The 23,181-nt window shown below is 44.4% G+C and overlaps 2 protein-coding genes across 2 annotated transcripts in view; both read left to right on the forward strand.

Annotated features, from left to right (window-relative positions):
• The window catches only part of LOC145357587 (uncharacterized), a 30,263-nt gene extending 7,913 nt beyond the window's left edge, over positions 1–22,350 (forward strand). Inside the window, exons 3-4 of the mRNA XM_080211064.1 lie at positions 290–774; positions 20,922–22,350. Coding sequence (XP_080067190.1) covers positions 290–774; positions 20,922–22,221 — 1,785 coding nt within the window. The 3' untranslated portion in view covers positions 22,222–22,350. The remainder of the gene's footprint in view (positions 1–289; positions 775–20,921) is intronic.
• The window catches only part of LOC145357589 (uncharacterized), a 254,877-nt gene that overhangs the window by 7,907 nt on the left and 223,789 nt on the right, over positions 1–23,181 (forward strand). The gene's annotated exons all lie outside the window — the stretch shown is intronic.

Consider the following 23,181-nt stretch of genomic DNA (forward strand, 5'->3'; position numbering starts at 1 on the left):
TGACTAAAAAAGCACCACACTCGAGTGAGAGTTTACCAGCACAGTGACTGAAGAACTTTAACCAGTTACACAGCCAAAATAAACATCACACCATTCACAACGGGGAGAGACAGTACTTGTGTGTGGACGAGGTTTCAACTCAATGTCCACCCAAGAGAGAGGCAAGGACACCTGCACCATGGAGAAACCATGGAAATGTGAGGACTGTGGGAAGAGATACAGAGCCCCATCTCTGCTGGAAGCTCATCGGCGCAGCCACACTGGGGAGAGGCCGTTCATCTGCTCTCAGTGTGGGGAGGGATTCACTCATTTATTCAATGTGCGGACACATGAGCGAGTTCACACTGGGGAGAGACCGTTCTCCTGCCCTCAGTGTGGGAAGGGATTCACTCACTTATCCAATCTGCGGACACACAAACGAGTTCACACCGGGGAGAGACCGTTCTCATGCTCTCAGTGTGGAAAGGGATTCACTCAGCTATCAAATCTGCGGACACACCAGCGAGTTCACACTGGGGAGAGACTGTTCAGCTGTTCTCAGTGCGGGAAGGGATTCACTCAGTTATCCAGCTTGCAGACACACCAGCGAATTCACACAGGGGAGAGGCTATTCACCTGCTCTCAGTGTGGAAAGGGATTCACTCACTTATCCAATCTGCGGACACACCAGCGAGTTCACACCGGGGAGAGGCCGTTCACCTGCTCTCAGTGTGGGAAGGGATTCACTCAGTCATCTGCCCTGCGGGGACACCAGCGAGTTCACACTGGGGAGAGGCCATTCACCTGCTCTCAATGTGAGAAGGGATTCAGAGTTTCATCTCAGCTGCTGAGACACCAACAAGTTCACAAGTGATCACAGAGTGACAGGGTGTTAGGAAGTTCAGAGATATTTAGTCAAATTTCTGCATGAAACCCCCCAAATGTCTGTCCAATTTCCTTTGTAATTGTTTATTGTCTCCACTTCCTCCCCCCTCATAGGCAGCGAGTTCCAGGTCATTACCATTCGCTGCATCAAAATATTCTTCCTCACATCCCCCCCAAAACCTTAAATCTGTCCCCCACCCCTCATCTTTGTCCCATCAGCTAATGGGAACAGCTTTTCTTTGGTCACCTTACCCAAACCTGTCTGAATCTCCCCTCAACCTCCTTTGCTCCAAGGAGACTAACCCCAGCCTGACATCGACAATAGATAACAAACTAATAGAATATGTTTGTAAAAAGGAATTTAGAATAACTTGGGATTAAAAACTAACAGATCACAGTAGATTAGATCAGTATGAATAGAATATAGAGACGTTACAAAGTGCCTAAAAATACTGTTTGCATAGGGGCACCTATAACCACTGTTAGAGAGTTTAAACATGTATTTTTGAAAACATATTCTGTATTAAAAACATATATCTTGGCGAACAACACAATGCTTGCAAGGCACGATGGGACGTAGCTAAGTTAAAAGAACCAAATTTCTTAGAACAATGTAGCTACTGAGCAAAGGAAAAAACAATTCTTATCAAGTGTCCCAGACAGTTCCACTGAATAGCATACTCACTGCATCAGATAAGGAGGTCTGGAAAGTGTCAGGAGACGGTGAAAAAGCCACAAGTTGGTTACGTAGTCCCATGCTGTCCAAGGATAAATGTTATTGGCCAAGATAAATAATCTATACCAATAATAATTGGCTCATACCCAGTTAGAGTGCACAAGGCGTGGGCAGATGGCTTTCAAAAATTGTATAATTGTAGAACTGAAAGTGATGTAATCTCAGAGTAGATTTGGAGCTGCCCCAAATCTCTCTCCTTCGTACGTTGACCAAGATTGGAAAATAAAGGGCCAGAGTACTGTCTCCATGAGTCTTTGTGTCAGCTGAGCCACAGTTAAGAGGAGAAGCCTGCCCACGTGAAAGACTGCATAGCCTCTGAAAACACTCCAACATCTCCGGAGGCAAAGGATGGGCACCGGGGGAGGGGGGGGTTTGAAAGGCAACTTTCCCTTTCTAACTTTCTATTGTCTATAGTGTCAGCCATGGTTCAGTGGATAGACTCACATCTGAGTCAGAAGGTTGTGGATTGAATCCAGGGACCTGACGTCAAAAATTAAATCCAACATTCGTCATCCAGCGCTAAGGGAGTGCTGCACTGTCAGAACAGCCTTCTTTCAAATAAGATGTTAATCTGAGGCCCTGTGTGCTTCTCACAGGTGGATGTAAAGGATCCCACAGCCACTATCTGGAAGAAGAGGAGGGGAGTTCTCCCCAGGGTCCAGGCCAATATTTATCCCTCAATCAACATCTCTAAACACACATCATCTGCTCAGTATCACATTGCTGTTAGTGGGATCTTGCTGTGTGTAAATTGGCCGCTACATTGCAACAGAGACTACAATTCAAAAGTACTTCATTGGCTGTAAAGCAACTTGGAACATCCTGTGGTTGTGAAAGGTGCTATAGAAATGCAAGTGTTTAAATTGAAGATTTATGTTATCCTGTAATCTGCAACTTAATTCATTTCACCCACTCCTAACTTAATAAATTTCCTGAATTTAATAAACTTACTTTGGTTCGGGTAAGACTTTAACCAGTTAAGGCAAAAGCAGAATTATCTGCATAGTAAATTTTTAAAAAAGTTTATTAATTGAAAACGTTTATGAACAACTTTAAGACATTGACTTTTACAACTTCATGTGGGTGATCAGTCTGTAGAAGTGTAACCCTCTCTGGTTCCTCTGAGAGGAGTTCTTGTGGAATTCAGCCTCCGGAGTTTAGCTCCTTCTTTGACAGTAGTTTGTTGGACCTCGGCCTCGGAATCTTCAGCACTTGTTAAGGAAGGAAAACCTTTGGAATCTCTAATTCTATTCCCAAAGTGACCATTACCTCATATCAGAGTTGGGTCTGTTGTAACCTGAAAATTAGTCAGTTTGATCATTGGATTAATTTAATTGGATCCTTTACTCACACCACTGTCTCTCATTATCTTAGGAAAACAATAGAACTATTTCATACTATCTCTTTTTGTGATTCTATACAATCCTTTATTCACACAATTTCAAATGTTGATGCTAATCAGAGCTTGTAGATCTCATCTGTAGTACATTTATCTTCATAGCATATCCTTTATATACACTGCTGTGGAAATTAAGTTACAACAATTAGATTATGACAACAACTTTGTCAAGGGGAAAATGCCCATTAGCAAACAAGGCCTTCAATGAGGCCAACGCTTGTGTACTCAAAATAAGAATCATAGACAGTGCAGAAAGAGGCCCTTCAGCCCATTGAGTCTGCACTGTACAATCCCACCCAGGCCCCATCCCCCACATCCCCTGCTAATCCCTCTAACCTAAGCTTCCCAGGACACTAAGGGGCAATTTCTTAGCATGGCCAATCGACCTAACCCGCACATCTTTGGACTGTGGGAGGAAACCGGAGCACCCGGAGGACTAATCTAACCTTGTGTCAGTTTCATAAACACTGCCTTCCAGTGCTTGGCCACAGGATGAAAACAAAGACAAGTTACCATGACAAATACAAAAAACATATGTTACATATTACACTAATGAAGGAGACGGTTTTCTATTGGATAAGAAAGGGCAGAAAGCTATGCTATGCTTGGTGGACTATGTATGTCAATGAAAGTTAATAAATTCTATGTTGAAAGTACAAACCAAACTGTAAGGCTATTCGTATTTGAATTGGCACATTCTCTATCATTAGCTAAAAAGTGCTACAACTGACACCATTTGTGGAATGCTGTTAAAACACCATAGTGAAATTCACTGCCTGTTCTGCTTCCTAGCAGGTAATAAAAGCTTATAAGATTTGAGTACTCACCGTGCATTGTCTGGTTAATCCTCAGTGGAGACTCCTCTGAGATGGCAAACTTCAAGAATGTTTACATGGGAGAAAAGCCTTGCTGACCACGATAACCACAGCTGCCTGATTTCAGCATATCGAGCTATTTACCAAGAGGATTGCACACACTGTCCTGTGTAGCACTTAACCACGGTAAACAATGACAAGGGAGGTTCGAACCCCCCCTTTGGGGTTAGAGGCACCATTTGAGAATCGCATGGTTTCGTTTAGAGGCCCAGTTCAATCAATTGAAGGAGGTTTGAGTCCTCCTTGGGTTGGAGGCCCTGCTTGAGTATGGTACAGGGGTTAGAGGCCCCATCTGGGTATGGTACAAGCGAGGTCCCATCTGGGTATGGTACAGGGAGTTAGAGGCCCCATCTGGGTATGGTACAGGGAGTTAGAGGTCCCATCTGGGTATGGTACAGGGAGTTAGAGGCCCCATCTGGGTATGGTACAGGGAGTTAGAGGCCCCATCTGGGTATGGTACAGGGAGTTAGAGGCCCCATCTGGGTATGGTACAGGGAGTTAGAGGCCCCATCTGGGTATGGCACAGGGAGTTAGAGGTCCCATCTGGGTATGGTATAGGGAGTTTGAGGTCCCATCTGGGTAAGGGACAGGGGTTAGAGGTCCCATCTGGGTATGGTACAGGGAGGTAGAGGTCCCATCTGGGTATGGTACAGGGGTTAGAGGCCCCATCTGGGTACGGTATAGGGAGTTAGAGGCCCCATCTGGGCATGGTACAGGGAGTTAGAGGCCCCATCTGGGTATGGTACAGGGAGTTAGAGGCCCCATCTGGGCATGGTACAGGGAGTTAGAGGCCCCATCTGGGTATGGTATAGGGAGTTAGAGGCCCCATCTGGGTATGGTACAGGGAGTTAGAGGCCCCATCTGGGTATGGTATAGGGAGTTAGAGGCCCCATCTGGGTATGGTATAGGGAGTTAGAGGCCCCATCTGGGTATGGTATAGGGAGTTAGAGGCCCCATCTGGGCATGGTACAGGGAGTTAGAGGCCCCATCTGGGTATGGTACAGGGAGTTAGAGGCCCTGTTTGAGTATGGCTCATTAATTACCTAGGTCATACTCTGTTAGAGAGAGACAGAGTGCAGAGTGTTAACTCTTTATTTCTCACGCTAGCTGGCGAGGCAAGATCTTACCTTTTATAATTATGGGGAAAACAGTTTACTGCAACTATTAATCTTTTGTACTGTTTGTTATATATTCTCTGAACTATTTAAGGAATGTACATATGTATTATACAGATGTACAACATAAAGTAATAGGAGTTGTAAATCTCCTGTGAAAGGATTGGGAACAATGTGCATTGGTCTGTGTATTTGTGCCACATTTACATTTAATTCAGTCATAAATGTCAATATATTTATATTAATGATTTGGATGAGAATATAGGGGGCATGGTTAGTAAGTTTGCAGATGACACCAAGATTGGTGGCATAGTGGACAGTGAAGAAAGTTATCTCCAATTGCAGCGGGACCTTGATCCAGTGGGCTGACAAATGGCTGATAGAGTTTAATTTAGATAAATTTAAGGTGATGTGTTTTGGTAGATTGAACCAGGGCAGGACTTACTCAGTTAATGGTAGGACACTGGGGAGAGTTTCAGAACAAAGAGATCTAGGGGTACATGTTCATAGGTCTTTGAAAGTGGAGTCACAGGTGGACAGAGTGGTGAAGAAGGCATTTGCAATGCTTGGTTTCATCAGTCAAAACATTGAATACAGGAGTTGGGGATGTCTTGTTGAAGTCGTACAAGACATTGATAAGGCCACACTTGGAATACTGTGTACAATTCTGGTCACCCTATTATAGAAAGGATATTATTAAACTAGAAAGAGTGCAGAAAAGATTTACTAGGATGCTACCGGGACTTGATGGATTGAGTTATAAGGAGACGCTGAATAGACTAGGACTTTTTTCTCTGGAGTGTAGGAGGCTGAGGGGTGATCTTATTGAGGTCTATAAAATAATGAGGGGCACAGATCAGCTAGATAGTCAATATCATTTCCCCAAAGTAGGGGAGTCTAAAACTAGAGGGTATAGGTTTAAGGTGAGAGGGGAGAGATACAAAAGTGTCCAGAGAGGCAGTTTTTTCACACAGAGGGTGGTGAGTGTCTGGAACAAGCTGCTAGAGGTGGTAATAGTAGGGACAGGTACAATTTTATCTTTTTAAAGGCATTTAGATAGTTAGATGGGTACGGTGGGTATCGAGGGATATGGGCCAAATGAGAACAATTGGGATTAGCTTAGGGGCTCTAAAAAAAAGGGCAGCATGGACAAGTTGGGCTGAAGGGCCTGATTCCATGCTGTAAATGTCTATGACTCTATATGTTGCTGCTGCTTAAAATATTGTATAATTTACTGGTTTACTCTTTGCAAATGTTGCTTATGTGATAGGTTTTTTGATAAAGATACACGTCTCTAAGAAAATTATTTTAATCTCACACTTTATAACCTTGTCATAGTACAAAATGTTACTGTTAACTTTCAAGTACACTATGTGTGGTTCTTAAAATGATCAGAAATGAAGAAAAGTACATTAATCTTTATGACCTTGTTAGTTTTATTTGACTCTTTTGTTGTGTATTATACAGATCTGTGTTGTTTTAATTTAACTCTTAGTGCCCAATATTAATTGTATCCGAGTCAGCGACAGTTTCTTGGAGGCCCTTAGTGTGTGTATATTTATTGATCCTCTTCAGATTCTTTGAATGATCAACTGTATCTGCAATTTTTAAATGTCAGACTAACACAGAGACAGTGCTTTTGTTTTGTCAAACTAAATAGAATGCATTTTATTAAATGATCCTACCATCCAAGACATTGGCATTATCAGGACCAGTTTATGAAATTGTAGTTTAAAAATCATGTTTTTATTTGGGAATGTTGTACTTGATGCACGCAATTTTATCATTCCAGTTTTGCCCTCTCCCGAGTATTGGAGCGATGTTGTTGCCCCCTCACACTCCTTATTTTCTAGCTCTCGGGTGGCTTTGGTTTATCTTTTGAGCTGCCAGGGTGCCTGATCGAGTTGCTTCCTGCGTTTTTATCTTCCACCAATTTTAGGAATGGGATCATTTTTTCTTTTTAGGCACCAGTTTGTAATTTGAGAGGGGGAACCTACATCTGTTAGAAATTTGCTTTTCAAAGAATAACCTGGAATATCCAAGTGTTTCTGCCATTTAGGAAAACATTACCATTTTCGAGATTAGAGGGATTAGCGAGTAAAATATGTTGGGATATGGGGTTCAGGCCTGGGTGGGATTGTGGTCGGTGCAGACTCAATGGGCCAAATGGCCTCTTTCTGCACTGTAGGGTTTCTACGAGATTCTCATGAGTGAACAAATGTTTATAACTGCTGCTGCAGGAAAGACTATGCTTTAACAATTGCAGAGTATAAAAAAGATCTAAACAAATATATATTTATTACCAAATATTAACTATATTAAAGAAGCTTTTCTCAAATTTGATAATTGATGAAATGTACATCCCCATGTTCCACTGCATTTCAGTTACAGTGAGTTTTTAAAGCAGTCATTTAAAATCAAGACCCCATCAAGAATTCATGGCTCTTCTTCCATGTTATCATCGCTCAAATCGAGCTGCTGTCTGTTGATAAATTTCCTTCATTTGATCATAGAATCCCTACAGTGCAGAAAGAGGCCCTTCAGCCCATCGAGTCTGCACCGAACACAATCCCACCCAGGCCCTACCCCCATATATTACACCCTCTAATCTAACACTAATCCCTCTAACCTCCACTACCCTGGTCACTAAGGAGAAATTTCTTAGCACGGCCAATCAACCTAACCCACACATCTTTGGACTGTGGGAGGAAACCGGAGCACCCGGAGGAAACCCAAGCAGACACGAGGAGAATGTACAAACTCCACACAGACAGTGACCTGAGCCGGGAATCGAACCCAGGACCCTGGAGCTGTGAAGCAGCAGTGCTAACCCACTGTGCTACCGTGCCACCCTTTAGATCTTTCAGACTATAAAAATCTGCAGTAATTTTGGGTGGAGGGGGTTTGTGACACAATCCATCAATTGAGGGTTGGATTTAAATTCTGATAAACTGCTCTCTGTGTACCTCTTAAGTCTGGTGCCAACCCTTCAGGGCAGCACTATACTCAATGTTCTCTTTAGCTTAGCTTCTAATATTTGAAAAGACATTCATTCAGAAATAGAACTTGTGATAGGTTTAAATCCAATTCCGACTTTATTGTAACTATTTATCACAGGAGAAGGTTTTCTCCCTCTAATGTCTCTTCTTAACATTGATTTATGTTAATGTTAAATTCATCCTCTCCCACATATTTGGCATCACTGTAATCAAATCAGGTGATCACGCAAGGTATGAATCTTTCAGGAGGAGTCTTAAGTTTATGCTTTTATATAAAATGTTTTTCTTTAAAAAAAAGTTCCTACGTCACAACAACAAAAAAAAACTTCATTAGCGATGAAGTAGGGTGCGGCATCCTGCGACCATAAAAAGTACAATATAAGTTCTTCCTTTTCACTCAATGTTCGAAAACTCAGATGACACCAATGACTGAACCTCAAAATTCTGTTAATGTCCATCCTGGTGATTTACTGACCCTTGTCCTGATAATGTACTGGTTTGTCATTATGGGATGAAATTGTTTTCAGTGATAATTGTAACAAACATAAATTCATTTGTGCTTTTGTTAACTCAAGTAACATAATTTTTGTATCAAATACAATGAAATAACGTGAGGAACTCCATACAAGTGTGATAACATGATAATTACAAATATTTCAGACAGTCATTTTTTCATTTCTTTTGATGTTCAATATGGAAAGATTGGGAACAACGTTGACTTTTGTCATTTGCCTGAAGTGAACAATTTTGGATCTGCTGCTTATCTTACACCTCTCAGATAGGAGAGTGGCATAACAAGTGGTGATTACTCATTTTACACTATCGCCATAAATTAATTTATGGCCATTGAGTCTTGGGATTTATTTGGGTACTTTGTCACAGTCTTGTTGCTATTGAAATTATAGATGATGCCAAATTATGTCACATGGCAAGTAGATTGAGTTATATCTTGTTTTTATGTTAAAATAAGCTGCTGCCATTAGCATCTAAAGGTTAACCCTGATTGTCAACTTTCTTACGTATATAAAGTTTACATTCTGGCATGGAAATGTATATGATATTAAGCCACAGACTTCAATGTGGAATTTCTGGTGGATTGACCCGAGATCATCCAGGATCCACAATAAAGAGTGTCTGGTGTTAATTGGAATGAACTTTAGCTGCCATAGTGTTTATTAGATAGTGTCAAAGTTCAGGGTGGCTTCCCACTGTTACTGCCTGAGCATCTTGTCTGTTACTTCTCAACAGTTATTTTCTCCCTCTTGTTTAATGGCACAGATTCTACACACTGGAGATATAGATACATGCATGGCTTCCCAACTAAGCTGGAATTAGCCGTGGCTTGGATGTCAGGTTGTGCTTTGTGTCCCAATGCCATTTAAAGTCGCTCCACGACCCAACATTTGACAGCTGTTAGAGTAACTAGAGATGAAACCACACTCCTGAGTGACCTATCCTGGACCGTTATCTACTGCACTGTTCTCAACCCCACGACTCTCCTGCCAATGGATACCGACAGTAGTCCTCATGATTGTGAAGTAGTTGTCCAGTTGTCTATCCTGCCCCACCCAGATCTGCAGGATCTTGTCTTCTTTGTCAAGGGCTCCCCTACCTGAGTAATGAATGGAAATCCCCAGATCAGATATGTTGTTTGCGACCACCATTCTGTTGTCAAATCCGCCAGACCTCCACTGTCCTGTTCTGTTTAAGCTGCTGAACTGTTTGTCCTTACTCATACAGGCCTTCAGCCAACCAGTTAATATCTACACTGACTCTTGTTACGCTTTGACTTTGGGCAGTTTGTGGACTTTGCGACTTTATCGGAGGCTTGGTCAGACACAGACGATTGATTGCTAATCTCCTTTTGGCCATTCAACTTCCAGCGTGTATCGGTGTTATTAAGTGTGCTGCTCACACCGATGGTAACACCTTTATTTGTCGAGGTAATGATCAGGCAGATTGTGCCAATCCACATGATTCCCCCTTTGTTATCAGGCTGCCACCCCTACCCAGTTTACCTGATTTGTCTGATGTTATTCATTTATAATCTGAAGCTGCCCACTCAGAATGAGATGATAGCTGAGGGCCAAATGCTCCCAGTGTTCTGACGGTCTTTGATGTTCCCCGGATCGGTGTGCTGTGCTTCACTTCTGCCCTGGCTCACCCACAGGTAAATGAGTTTACTCACATGTACATGAGTTTACCCGCATGTACATGAGTTTACCTGCAGGTACATGAGTTTACCCGCAGGTACATGAGTTTACCCGCAGGTACATGAGTTTACCCGCAGGTACATGAGTTTACCTGCAGGTACATGAGTTTACCTGCATGTACATGAGTTTACCCGCATGTACATGAGTTTACCTGCATGTACATGAGTTTACTTGCATGTACATGAGTTTACCCGCATGAACATGAGTTTACCCGCATGAACATGAGTTTACCCGCATGAACATGAGTTTACATAAGAACATAAGAAATAGGAGCAGGAGTAGGCCATCTAGCCCTTCGAGCCTGCCCCGCCATTCAATAAGAGTTTACCCGCATGTCCATGAGTTTACCCGCATGTCCATGAGTTTACCCGCATGTACATGAGTTTACCCGCAGGTACACAAGTTTATCCGCAGGTACACAAGTTTACCCACATGTACATGAGTTTACTCGCATGTACATAAGTTTACCCGCGTGTACACGAGTTTACCCACATGTACACGAGTTTACCCACATGTACATGAGTTTACCCGCATGTACATGAGTTTACTCACATGTACATGAGTTTACCCGCAGGTACATGAGTTTACCCGCAGGTACATGAGTTTACCCGCATGTACATGAGTTTACTTGCATGTACATGAGTTTACCCGCATGTCCATGAGTTTACCCGCATGTACACGAGTTTACCCGCAGGTACACAAGTTTACCCGCAGGTACACAAGTTTACCCACATGTACATGAGTTTACTCGCATGTACATAAGTTTACCCGCGTGTACACGAGTTTACCCACGTGTACACGAGTTTACCCACATGTACATGAGTTTACCCGCATGTACATGAGTTTACTCACATGTACATGAGTTTACCCGCAGGTACATGAGTTTACCCGCAGGTACATGAGTTTACCTGCAGGTACATGAGTTTCCCCGCATGTACACGAGTTTACCCGCATGTACATGAGTTTACCCGCAGGTACACGAGTTTACCCGCAGGTACATGAGTTTACCTGCAGGTACATGAGTTTACCCGCAGGTACATGAGTTTCCCCGCAGGTACATGAGTTTCCCCGCAGGTACATGAGTTTCCCCGCAGGTACATGAGTTTCCCCGCATGTACACGAGTTTACCCGCATGTACACGAGTTTACCCGCAGGTACACGAGTTTACCTGCAGGTACATGAGTTTACCCGCATGTACATGAGTTTACCCGCAGGTACACGAGTTTACCCATGCAGGCTAGGGGGGGATGACCAGGATGGTGCAGCAGATGTGCTTCGCACTGGGTTTTCCACAATGGCAGAAAAAGTTCCCACTCAGTGTCTGCTTTGCCAACATCATAACCCTGGAAAAACACCTCCAGTGAACCCAGCAGCAGACCCCCACCATGTCACCCTTCTGCATTTACCAATGGACTTTATACAGATGACTAACTGTATGGGATATAGCTATGCGCTTGTTATAGTGTGTTTGTTCTCGCTATGGGTGGAGGCCTACCCAATTCATAGAAATTACGCTGTGATTGGGACTAAACTATTGCTGAGAGAATACAGACCGAGAGTTGGTTTTCCAAAAGTCCTCTCCAGTGACCATGACCCTTATTTTATGGGAAATGTAGCTAAAGAATTATTAAAGGCAGCACAATGCAAACCTCACCTCTCTGGCGGTTTATCACCCACAGTCCACTGGAGCTGTAGAAAGACAGAATGGAATCTAGAATAGGCTAGCTATGTTGTGTGAAGAGGCAGGTTTGAAGTGATTTGAGGATCTACCTTTAGCATCATGACTATGAACTCTCATCCCAATCGCACCACCTCTGTCACCTTTTGAGAACATAATGGGACGTCCCATGTGCTTCCCTCTCTCTCCACTCCTTACAATTAAACAGATGGATATCCATTCCATGGATGAAGGAATGTTGGGTTATTGGATATCATTAACTAATTCTTTCAAAAGTTTGCATTCCCCAGGTTGCTGAGACACAGAAGAGAGTTACCAGGTGCCACGTGTACCAGCTGGGAGACTCAGTCCTCATGAAGACCTTCCGGAGGGAGCACTGTCTGGAACCTCATTGGGAAAGTCCTTACCAAGTCCTGCTGACCACACACACACACCGCTATGAACGTGTGGATCTATGGATCCACGCTACACACATCAAGCGAGTACTCTTGGCTGAAAGAACTTAAACAAGGATTTGATGCTGTTTGAAATATGGACTCTTATTATTGGTTGTATTACCTTTGCAAAGGAATGGATTAAAACTTGCACGATCGGAAGGATGCAGGCAGTCACTTTACAAGGAAACCAGACCCAATATTGGATCTGTACTCACCTCCCTGCTATCAGGGATGCATTTTCTGGCCCTCCGTTTAGACTTTGCGTGATCTGCAGATGGATCCAACTTGGAGGCAACAGCCTACTCCTGAGATGATTAAAGCACCAGCTTGGCTGTGTGTTAGAAGGAATTATATCTATGATAACACTCGGGTGGGGGATTTGCCATTGAGCTCCTGTACCTACCTTACTGACTATGACTACTGGGAAGCCTGATTTTGTTTCCACAATCTGTCTGGTCTCCCATTAATTATCCACCCTCTGTCCTTCAATGCATCGGCTAACATTTCCCATACTGATCCTGCTAACTTTCCTTTAATAACTCATATAAAGTTGTGTAAATTTTGAGCTTCATCCATGCCATCCCACAAAAGGTTGAATTTTAGTAGTTCCCAATGCATCTGGAATCATTTGTTTATCAGAGGAGGATAAGGATACTTCCACAGTTAGAAAACTGGGTCTCACCCTTCCTCCAAAAGAATGAAGTCCTGATGAGAGTCATGAATTTAGTTTTAACAGAAGGTGGTGTTAATATATTTATTTTTTCAAAAGCCCTTTTCTTTAATTTATTCCCCCTAGCACCAGCTGATGGAGATTTTCTCTGAATAATTTTCATTTTCTCAAATTCATAGAACCCTAAAGTGTAGAAAGCGGCCCATCGAGTCTGCACCAAACAGGTTGGATAATTAATGGGAGACCAGACAGATTGTGGAAACAAAATCAGGCTTCCCAGTAGTCATAGTCAGTAAGGTAGGTACAGGAGCTCAATGGCAAATCCCACCCAGGCCCTACCCCCATATCCCTACATATTATACCCACTAATCCCTCTAACCTACACATCCCTGGACACTAAGGGACAATTTTAGCATGGCCAATCAACCTAACCCGCACATCTTTGGACTGTGGGAGGAAACCAGAGCACCCGGAGGAAACCCACGCAGACACGAGGAGAATGTGCAAACTCCACACAGACAGTGACCCAAGCCAGGAATCGAACCCAGGAGCTGTGAAGCAGCAGTGCTAACCACTGTGCCACCGTGCCGCCCGGTTAACCTTAGAATTGTCTGATCCTGAAGTCTCATCTCATTCTGATGATGAACTTGTTTCATCAGAACTGGTTCCATCTTCCTTTTTCACTTCTTGTTTAACTGTTCCCGGTTGTTTTCCTGATCCTGTTTTCTTTCCCTGGCTTCTTTTACTAATCGATTCCTTGCTGGAGCAGTCAAAATGATTCCAGCCATTTCTGATTTTTGTTTAGTCTGCTGATTCCACCATTGTTTTTTAATCTTGTCTGATGCCTCAGGGTTGTACCTCTTCCAAATCATTTCCTTAATTAATTTACTATATTCATTGATAATGGCTTGAATGACAGAACCTGTGATTCCTATTCTGGATTATTTCCCTCTGCCATTTTAAATATATAAAGTACTTATTTAACCCCCTTCTTTATTTGTGAATTTCCAATTCTACCCCCTCAGAAATCTTCTTAAAAAAAGACTTTTTTAGTTGTAACATTTTTACAACTTTTCCATTGTTAACTGAGCATTTAACTCTTGTATTGTCATTTTTAAAGTTGTATTTCCTATATTTTACAACTTTTCTATTGTTAACTCTTGTAATTTCTCTTCCACAGTTTGTTAATAGGTGCACAGCTCTGAGGCTTTGCTGCTTCAGCGAAACTAAGTCTCCTTAACTTTAGTTCCCTGTATTTTATGCACTTTAGTACTTTTTTTCTGTATTATCAGTGTGCCTCTCTCGGACTCTGCTTCACGGCTGGTGGTGCGTCTTTCCCTACCCCCACTTTGGTGCATGTATACTTCCTCACAGTCTTTTTGGCCTTTGTGACCCACAAGGGGTCTAATGGATCCAATGATCTCAGAACATTCTCCAAGGCAGCCTTCATGACACACAACAGTGCAGAGTCGCTGAGCAGAAACTGATGGCCAAGTTCCGCACACATAATTGGTGTAACAAATTGTCCCTAAATTATTCTCCCCTCAATCTGGTTTCCAGTGGGGGTACCATAAGCATAGACATGGGTCAAGGGTGGAGGAGGAAAAACACATTGTTAAGATGGCGGCGCGGGCTCGTTGGGCCGAAGGGCCTGTTTCCCGTGTTGTGTTGTTCTTTGTAAGGATAATCTCAACCAGGATCTTGGGTTCGTGACACTATCTGTAACCCCCACAACTTGCCTGGGCTTGCAAGATCTCACAACTGTCTGGAGACAATACACATCTCTTTAACCTGTGCTTAACGCTCTCTCCACCCACATTGTCTGTACCTTTAAGACTTGATTACCTGTAAAGACTCGCATTCCAACCATTATTTTGTAAATTGAGTTTGTGTTTTTATATGCCCTGTTTGTGAACACAACTCCCACTCACCTGACTTGCTGCGAATGTACAGGGCACTGGTGAGGCCGCAGCTGGAGTACTGTGTGCAGTTTTGGTCACCGCACTTACGCAAGGATATTTTGGCCTTGGAGGGAGTGCAGAGGAGGTTCACTAGGCTGATACCGGAGATGAGGGGGTTGAACTATGAAGAGAGGCTGAATAGACTGGGTCTGTACTCGTTGGAGTTTAGAAGGGTGAGGGGGAATCTTATAGAGACGTATAAGATAATGAAGGGGATGGATAGGGTAGAGGTAGAGAGATTCTTCCCGCTTAGAAAGGACAGCAGGACTAGAGGGCACAGCCTCAAGGTAAGGGGGGGCAGTTTAGAACGGAGTTGAGGAGGAACTTCTTCACTCAAAGGGTGGTGAATCTCTGGAATTCTCTGCCCGTTGAAGTGGTTGAGGCTTCCTCGCTAAATATATTTAAGACACGGGTAGATAGATTTTTGGTAGGCAAGGGAATTAAGGGTTATGGGGAGAAAGTGGGAAAGTGGAACTGACCCACTACAGATCAGCCATGATCTTATTGAATGGTGGGGCAGGCTCCAAGGGCTAGATGGCCTACTCCTGCTCCTATTTCTTATGTTCTTATGTTCTGATGAAGGAGCAGCGCTCCGAGAGCTAGTGGCTTTTGCTACCAAATAAACCTGTTAGACTTTAACCTGGTATTGTGAGACTTCTTACTGAGTTTACCCCAGTCCAACGCCGGCATCTCCACATCATGTTGGCCATTGAAGACTGAGGGTAGTAGTGGAAAGGTGTGTTTCTGTATAGAGGGCTGTGACAAGGGGCATTCCTCGGGGATCAGTGCTGGGACCTTTGCTGTTTGTTTTTTATATATATATTTTGGAGGAAAAATTAACTGGTTTGATTAGTAATTTTGTGAATGACACGATAGTGATGAGGACCATTAGAGGATACAGCAGGATATAGATCAGTTGGAGACTTGGATAGAGAGATGGCAGATGGAGTTTAATCAGGACAAATGTGAGGTAATGCATTTTGGAAGGTCTAATACAGATAGGAAATATACAGTAAATGACAGAACCCTTAAGAAAACTGTTAGGCAGAGGGATCTGGGTGTATAGGTGCACAGGTCACTGAAAGTGGCAACGCAGGTGGAGAAGGTAGTCGAGAAGGCATACGGCATGCTTGCCCTAATTGGCCAGGGTATTACAAACTGGCAAGTCATGTTGCAGCTTTATAGAACCTTAATTTGGCCGCGTTTGGAATATAGTGTTCAATTGTGGTCACCACATAGCAGAAGGATGTGGAGGCTTTGGAGAGGGTACAGAAAAGATTTACCAGGATGTTGCCTGGTATGGAGGGCATTAGCTATGAGGAGAGGTTGGGGAAACTTGGTTTGTTCTCATTGGAGCGACAGAGGTTGAGGGGAGACCTGATAGAAGTCTACAAGATTATGAGAGGCATGGACAGAGTGGATAGTCAGAAGCTTTTTTCCAGGGTGGAAGAATAAATTACTAGGGGACACAGGTTTAAGGCGTGAGGAGCAAGATTTAAAGGAGATGTACGAGGCATTCTTTTTTTTACAAGGATGCCTGGAACTCACTGCCAGGGAAGGTATTGGAAGCAGATACGATAGTGACTTTTAAGGGGGTGTCTTGACAAATACATGACTAGGATGGGAATGGAGGGATACAGTTCCTGGAAGGGTAGGGGGTTTTAGTTCAGTCGGGCAGCATGGTCAGTGCAGGCTTGGAAGGCCGAAGGGCCTGTTCCTGTGCTGGAATTTTCTTTGTTCAATGTAATTCTTCAATTAAACAATTTTTACTAAAACACTGAAATGTTAGAATCAAAAACATTACAAATTAAAAATAGTAAAATAACAAACATACAATTAAGAGATGACAAATCTCTTTCAGCCAAAAGGGAGATCTCTGATTTCACCAAAACACCAAATGAGCTTTGAGGCATCCTCAATTTTTATGGATTTTTTTATGCCAAATAGAAGAACAGTTATACATTCTTGATTGCTCTTACTTAAAAGCAATTTCATTCATTCACTGACCTGTCAATCTAACATGGCACATCCTTCAATCAATTATGGTTTGACACCTTTAAATACAGATGTTATTACCTGTTCTCACTGACTGAATTTATGCCTGATTAAAGATGGCTCCTTGTTGTTATGTGGCATGAGGCCTTATCTCTGTTTGTCCTTTGCTTTTTCTCTAGTTCAAACTGGTTCTTCGTATATCTGATTTTGACCCACAGTATGGCTTTCATCTCAGATTATAACACACTCTAGAAATATTATGTTTCAATGTGCAGTTTCTCTAATCAAGAAGTCCATTGTTTTTTCCTATGTTGCTCGATCTGTCATCTTAGTTCAAATTTATTTGCACGTAAGGCCTTGAATTAAATACATTCAACATTCTTTCACATTAATCACTCCATTATTTTCATTTTAAACTTTTAAAATTATGATTAAAATATGTTAAAATATTAATGCAGATCAGTTACTTACAAAATACAACTGTTCTATCTGATGTTAAATTATTCCTACATTTAATTCTTAATCTCCTAGTCCCAACTACTGTAAAATCCCATCTACATCCCTGAACTCACTAACACTTCCCTTTCCCAAACAATATTTAAATTAAAGTCAAATCCAGTTTATAGTTACCACGTAATGCAGGGCTGATGATTAAATCTGTGAAATGTCTTTTCCTGGTCAAGTGAAGATACTTAAACGGTTCACCAGCCTGTAATTACCTAGATTGTTCTTGCTACTCTTCTTAAACAAAGGAACAACATCGGCTATTCTCCAATCCTCTGGGACCTCCCCTGTAGCCAGTGAGGATATAAAGATTTCTCTCAAGGCCCCAGCACTTTCCTCTCTCAGTATCCTGGGGACTTATCTACCTTAATCTTTCTCAAGAACCCCAATACCTCCTCCTTTTTGATGTCAACATGACTCAAACTATCTACACATCCTTTCCCAGACTCACCATCCACCAAATCCTTCTCTTTGGTGAATACTGACACTCATTTAATACCCTTGCCCAATTCCTCTGGCTCCACACATAGATTCCCTCCCTTGTCCAGTGGAAATGTGCTCTCCCAGGCTCAAAGACCATCAGCCCACTGAAAGCTAAGCCATTCCAACAGAAAGAAACCCTCTGACCCTCCCACTTCACTGTCAGAATGGACATGGTTCGATCCTGATGTGATTAACAGCAGAATCCAACCCCTGTCATCACTTTGTGAACTTGCTGGTGTCTCAGCTGGTAACTGAATGAATCCCTTCCCACACTGCGAGCAGGTGAATGGTCTCTCCCCGGTGTGAACCCACTGGTGACAGTTTAAACCTCTTTGTGCAGTGAGAGCAGCTGAAAAGTCCCTCCTCAGTGTGAATGCACTGATGGAACATCAGGCCTGCAACAGTTTTGAAACCACTCCCACAATCAAGGCATTTAAAGGTAATCCCTTCCCACACTCAGAACAGGAAATGCCTCTCCTGGGAATGAACTAGCTGGTGTCTTAGCAGCCTGGATGACAGCGTGACTGCGTTGAAGAATTTCTAGTTGAGATGTGGACATGAATCCTTTCTTACAGTCCCCAAATTTCCACTGTGTTCTTGCGATTCTCAGTTGATGCCTTGTCCACACACACAACATGCGTACAGGCTCTCCCCACTTTAAATGATGCAATGTTTTTTCAGGCTGTGTACTGGTTCAAGCTCTTTCCACACTCAATGCACTGGAACACTCTCACTCGGGGTGTGTGTGTGTGTCTTGGTGCTTTTCCAGTTACATTGATGTTTAAAGTCTTCTGAGGCAGACAAAACAGAGAAACATTTTTCCTAGGTTCAAAGGCCGATGATATTCAGGTTCTGATGAATTGAGAGACTGTCAGATGTTGCTGTAACATGTGGTTCAAGATTTCTGTCTGCAAATCCTCACCGTCTGATACCTGCTCAAAGTCAGTACAGATTAGAAATTCAGAACAGACAATTCTAGTTTCTGTGGAACACTCTTTCTTCTCTCATTCCCCAAAAGCTGTAAATCTCCATCCCACACACTCTCCCTCCATTCTCACTCTGCTGTATCTAATATTCACCCTCCCAATTCTCCTGAAGGTGCTGATTGAGACTGATTGACAGATCCATGCTCACTGCTTCCTGTGCTGGACACAGAGAGCTGGAAATCTCCATGCAGGCTGCAGACAGATATATGTCTATATGACTGGACTATAAATGTGTGAATACACAGACTGGATTCACTTCCTTTCCCTTCAGTTGCTGCAGGTCCCCAGTTTCCCCCAGAATGAGAATAGAAATGGAAAGGGGGAAACACTGATTCCCTCCCAGATGTTGCCCAGAGGAGGAGGTTTTACTCTGAAGCTCATTGACAACTTCCGCATTGTGACGTCATAATGGAGCCCTGTCTGGATCGGCCAATAGGAATCACCCTGCTCCGCGGTGACGTCTCCAGGCTCCAGTGCGCAGGCCCGACGCGCGGACCCGGGAGCCCCGCCCCCATCAGTTCCCTCCCCCCCCGGGCCCGGGTTTCCAGGGCAACCGGCTGACGGGCTCCGCCCAGAGCGAGAAGCCGCTCGGTGACCTCCCCCCGGCCCGGGACTGCGCATGTCCAAGGGAGAGGGGCAGCTGCGCATGTGCAGAGCGCCCACCCCTGACCTGAGGTTTTGACCAATGGGAAGAGCTGGAGGACCGGAAGGATTCTGGTCCTCCAGCCAATCAGAGTGCGGGCTTTGTGTGAATGAGGATTGAGCTTCAGACAGACTCAAACTCCCTCCTGTCTCCAACATCTGTGAGTAAAACACTTTCTTTCCCCCCCTTCCCATTTCTATTCTCATTCTGGGGGAAACTGGGGACCTGCAGCAACTGAAGGGAAAGGAAGTGAATCCAGGGAGGGAGCAGACTCTGGAAAGGTTGGCCCAGGTCTCTCTCTCTCTCTCTGAAAGACATTGACAGCCTTTGCTCCCTCAGCCTGACACATTTATTGGTCTGGATAAAAGGATGGGCTCTTTCCTCATGTTCACAATTAAAGGGTTCGACAGATTTCTGATTGACACATGATTATGGGGCACAGACAGGAAGATGGAGCGAAAGCTAAGATGAGTCGGGATTTCTTCACTCATGGATGTGGAATTCTCAACTCCTGAGGACTGTGGCGCCTCAGTCATCGAGTAGATTGTTTCTAGATTTGAAGATATCAAGGGATATGGGTTTAACATCGGGAGAATAATGCTGAGGTAGATGAGCCAGTGGTCATGTTGAAAAGGCTCGATGGGTCAAAGGGCTGACTGCAGCTCCTATTTGTTGTGGTCTCTGGTCCAACAGGAAGCAGTGAGCATGGATCTGTCAATCAGCTTCAATCAGCACCTTCAGGAGAATTGGGTGGGTGAATATTAGATACAGCAGAGTGAGAATGGAGGGAGAGTGTGTGGGATGGAGATTTACAGCTTTTCGGGAATGAGAGAGGGAAGAGTGTTCCACAGAAACTAGAATTGCTTGTTCTGAATTTCTATCTTGTAGTGACTGTGATAACTTTGTAAACTCATTTACAGGATATTGAAAGAGGAAACAAAGGCCGTAATCTCCAACATCACATCTGGATCTGACAGAGTCACATTCCTCGGGACCTGAGCATCATCGGTCTTTGAATCTAGAAGGAGAAAAGATTGTTGGGTCAGTCGATTTGGAAAGATTTTAAACATCAGTGTGACTGGAAAAGCACCAACACACAGCCACACTCGAGTGAGAGTGTTCCCGTGCACTGACTGAAGAGCTTTAACCAGTTACACAGTCTGAATAAATATCACCCCATTCACAGCGGGGAGAGACTGTACTCGTGTTCTGTGTGTGGACGAGGCTTCAACTGATTGTCCACCCAAGAGAGAGACAAGGACACCTGCACCATGGAGAAACCATGGAAATGTGCGGACTGTGGAAAGGGATTCAGAGCCCCATCTGCACTGGAGGTTCATTGGCGCAGCCACACTGGGGAGAGGCCATTCAACTGCTCTGGATGTGGGAAGGGCTTTTGCGATTCATCCTCCCTGCAGAGACACCAGCGAGTTCACACTGGGGAGAGGCCATTCACCTGCTCTCAGTGTGGGAAGGGATTCCGTCATGCATCTACCCTGCAGACACACCAGCGAGTTCATAGTGGGGAGAAGCCATTCACCTGCTCTGTTTGTGGGAAGGGGTTCACTCGGTTATCGACCCTGCAGACGCATCAGCGAGTTCACACTGGGAAGAGGCCCTTCACTTGCTCTCATTGTGGGAAAGGATTCACTCAGTTATCCAATCTGCGCACACACCAGCGAGTTCACACAGGGGAGAGGCCGTTTACCTGCTCTGCTTGTGGGAAGGGATTCACTCGGATCTCCAACTTGCAGTCACACCAGCGAGTTCACACTGGGGAGAGGCCGTTCCCCTGCTCTGTGTGTGGGAAGGGATTCACTCAGTTGTCTAACCTGCGGGCACACCAACGAGTTCACACTGTGGAGAGACCATTTACCTGCTCTCAGTGTGGGAAGGGATTCAGTAATTCCACAAGCTTGTGGATACACCAGCGAGTTCACAATGGGGAGAGACCGTTCACCTGCTCTGAGTGTGGAAAGGGATTCACTAAGTTATCCAGCCTGCAGACACATCAGCGAGTTCACACTGGGGAGAGGCCATTCACCTGCTCCGATTGTGGGAAGGGATTTGGTCATGCATCCACCCTGCAGAGACACCGGCGAGTTCACACTGGGGAGAGACCGTTCACCTGCTCCAAGTGTGGGAAGAGATTTACTCACTTATCCACCCTGCGGACACACCAGCGAGTTCATACAGGGGAGAGACCATTCACCTGCTCTCAGTGTGGGAAGAGATTTCGTCATGAATCCACTCTGCGGCGACACCAGCGAGTTCACACTGTGAAGAGGCCGGTCAACTGCTCAGGATGTGGAAAGAGGTTCAGTGATTCCACCGGTCTGCAGAAACACCAGCGAGTTCACACGGGGGAGAGGCCGTTCACCTGCTCTCAATGTGGGAAGGGATTCAGTTATGCATCCACCCTGCAGAGGCACCAGCGAGTTCACACTGGAGAGAGGCCATTCATTTGCTGTCAGTGTGGGAAGGGATTCACTCAGTTAAGCCACCTGCAGAAACACCAGCGAGTTCACACTGGGAAGAGGCCGTTCACCTGCTCTGAGCATCGGAAGGGATTCAATCATAGAAATCATAGAAACCCTACAGTGCAGAAAGAGGCCATTCGGCCCATCGAATCCACATCGACCACAATCCCACCCAGGCCCTAACCCCCATATCCCTGCACATTTTACCCACTGATCCTTCTAACCCACTCATCTCAGGACACTAAGGGGCAATTTCTTAGCATAGCCAATCAACCTAACCCGCACATCTTTGGACTGTGGGAGGAAGCTGGAGCACCCAGAGGAAACCCACGCAGACACAAGGAAACTCCACACAGACAGTGACCCGAGCCGGGAATCGAACCCAGGCCCCTGGAGCTGTGAAGCAGCAGTGCTAACCACTGTGCTACCGTGCCGCCCAAATGTATCTTCCCACCTGCTGAGACACCAACAGGTTCACAAGTGAATACAGGGATTCTGGATTCTGCTGTTATTGTTTCTCCTGTTTTACCCAGGACTGCATTTTGTTCATTATCGCAGGTCATCAGTGGAGAGAGTCAAGGATTTCTCTCTGCTGCAACCGCTGATCTCGTGACTTTGCCCAGTGGACTCTGTTGCAACTACTTGGTTTGGATTTCACAGAACATAGAACATTACAGCGCAGAACAGGCCCTTCGGCCCACGATGTTGCGCCGACCAGTTAAAAAACAATGACCCTCTAACCTAAACCAATCCCTTTTCATCCATAAACCTATCCACGGATCTCTTAAACGCCCCCAAACTAGGCGCATTTACAACTGCAGCAGGCAGGGCATTCCAATCCCTCACCACCCTCTGGGTAAAGAACCTACCCCTGACATCCATCCTATAACTACCCCCCCTTAATTTAAAGCCATGCCCCCTCGTGCTAGCTTTCTCCATCCGAGGAAAAAGGCTATCACTATCCACCGTATCTAAACCTCTAATCATCTTATATGTTTCAATAAGATCCCCTCTTAGCCGCCTTCTTTCTAGCGAAAACAACCCCAAATCCCTCAGTCTTTCCTCATAGGACTTCCCCTCCATACCAGGCAACATCCTGGTAAACCTCCTCTGCACCCTCTCCAAAGCCTCCACATCCTTCCT

This window comes from Carcharhinus amblyrhynchos, chromosome 23 (assembly GCF_965287045.1).
Source record: "Carcharhinus amblyrhynchos chromosome 23, sCarAmb.v2.hapA, whole genome shotgun sequence".
Lineage (NCBI taxonomy): Eukaryota > Metazoa > Chordata > Chondrichthyes > Carcharhiniformes > Carcharhinidae > Carcharhinus > Carcharhinus amblyrhynchos.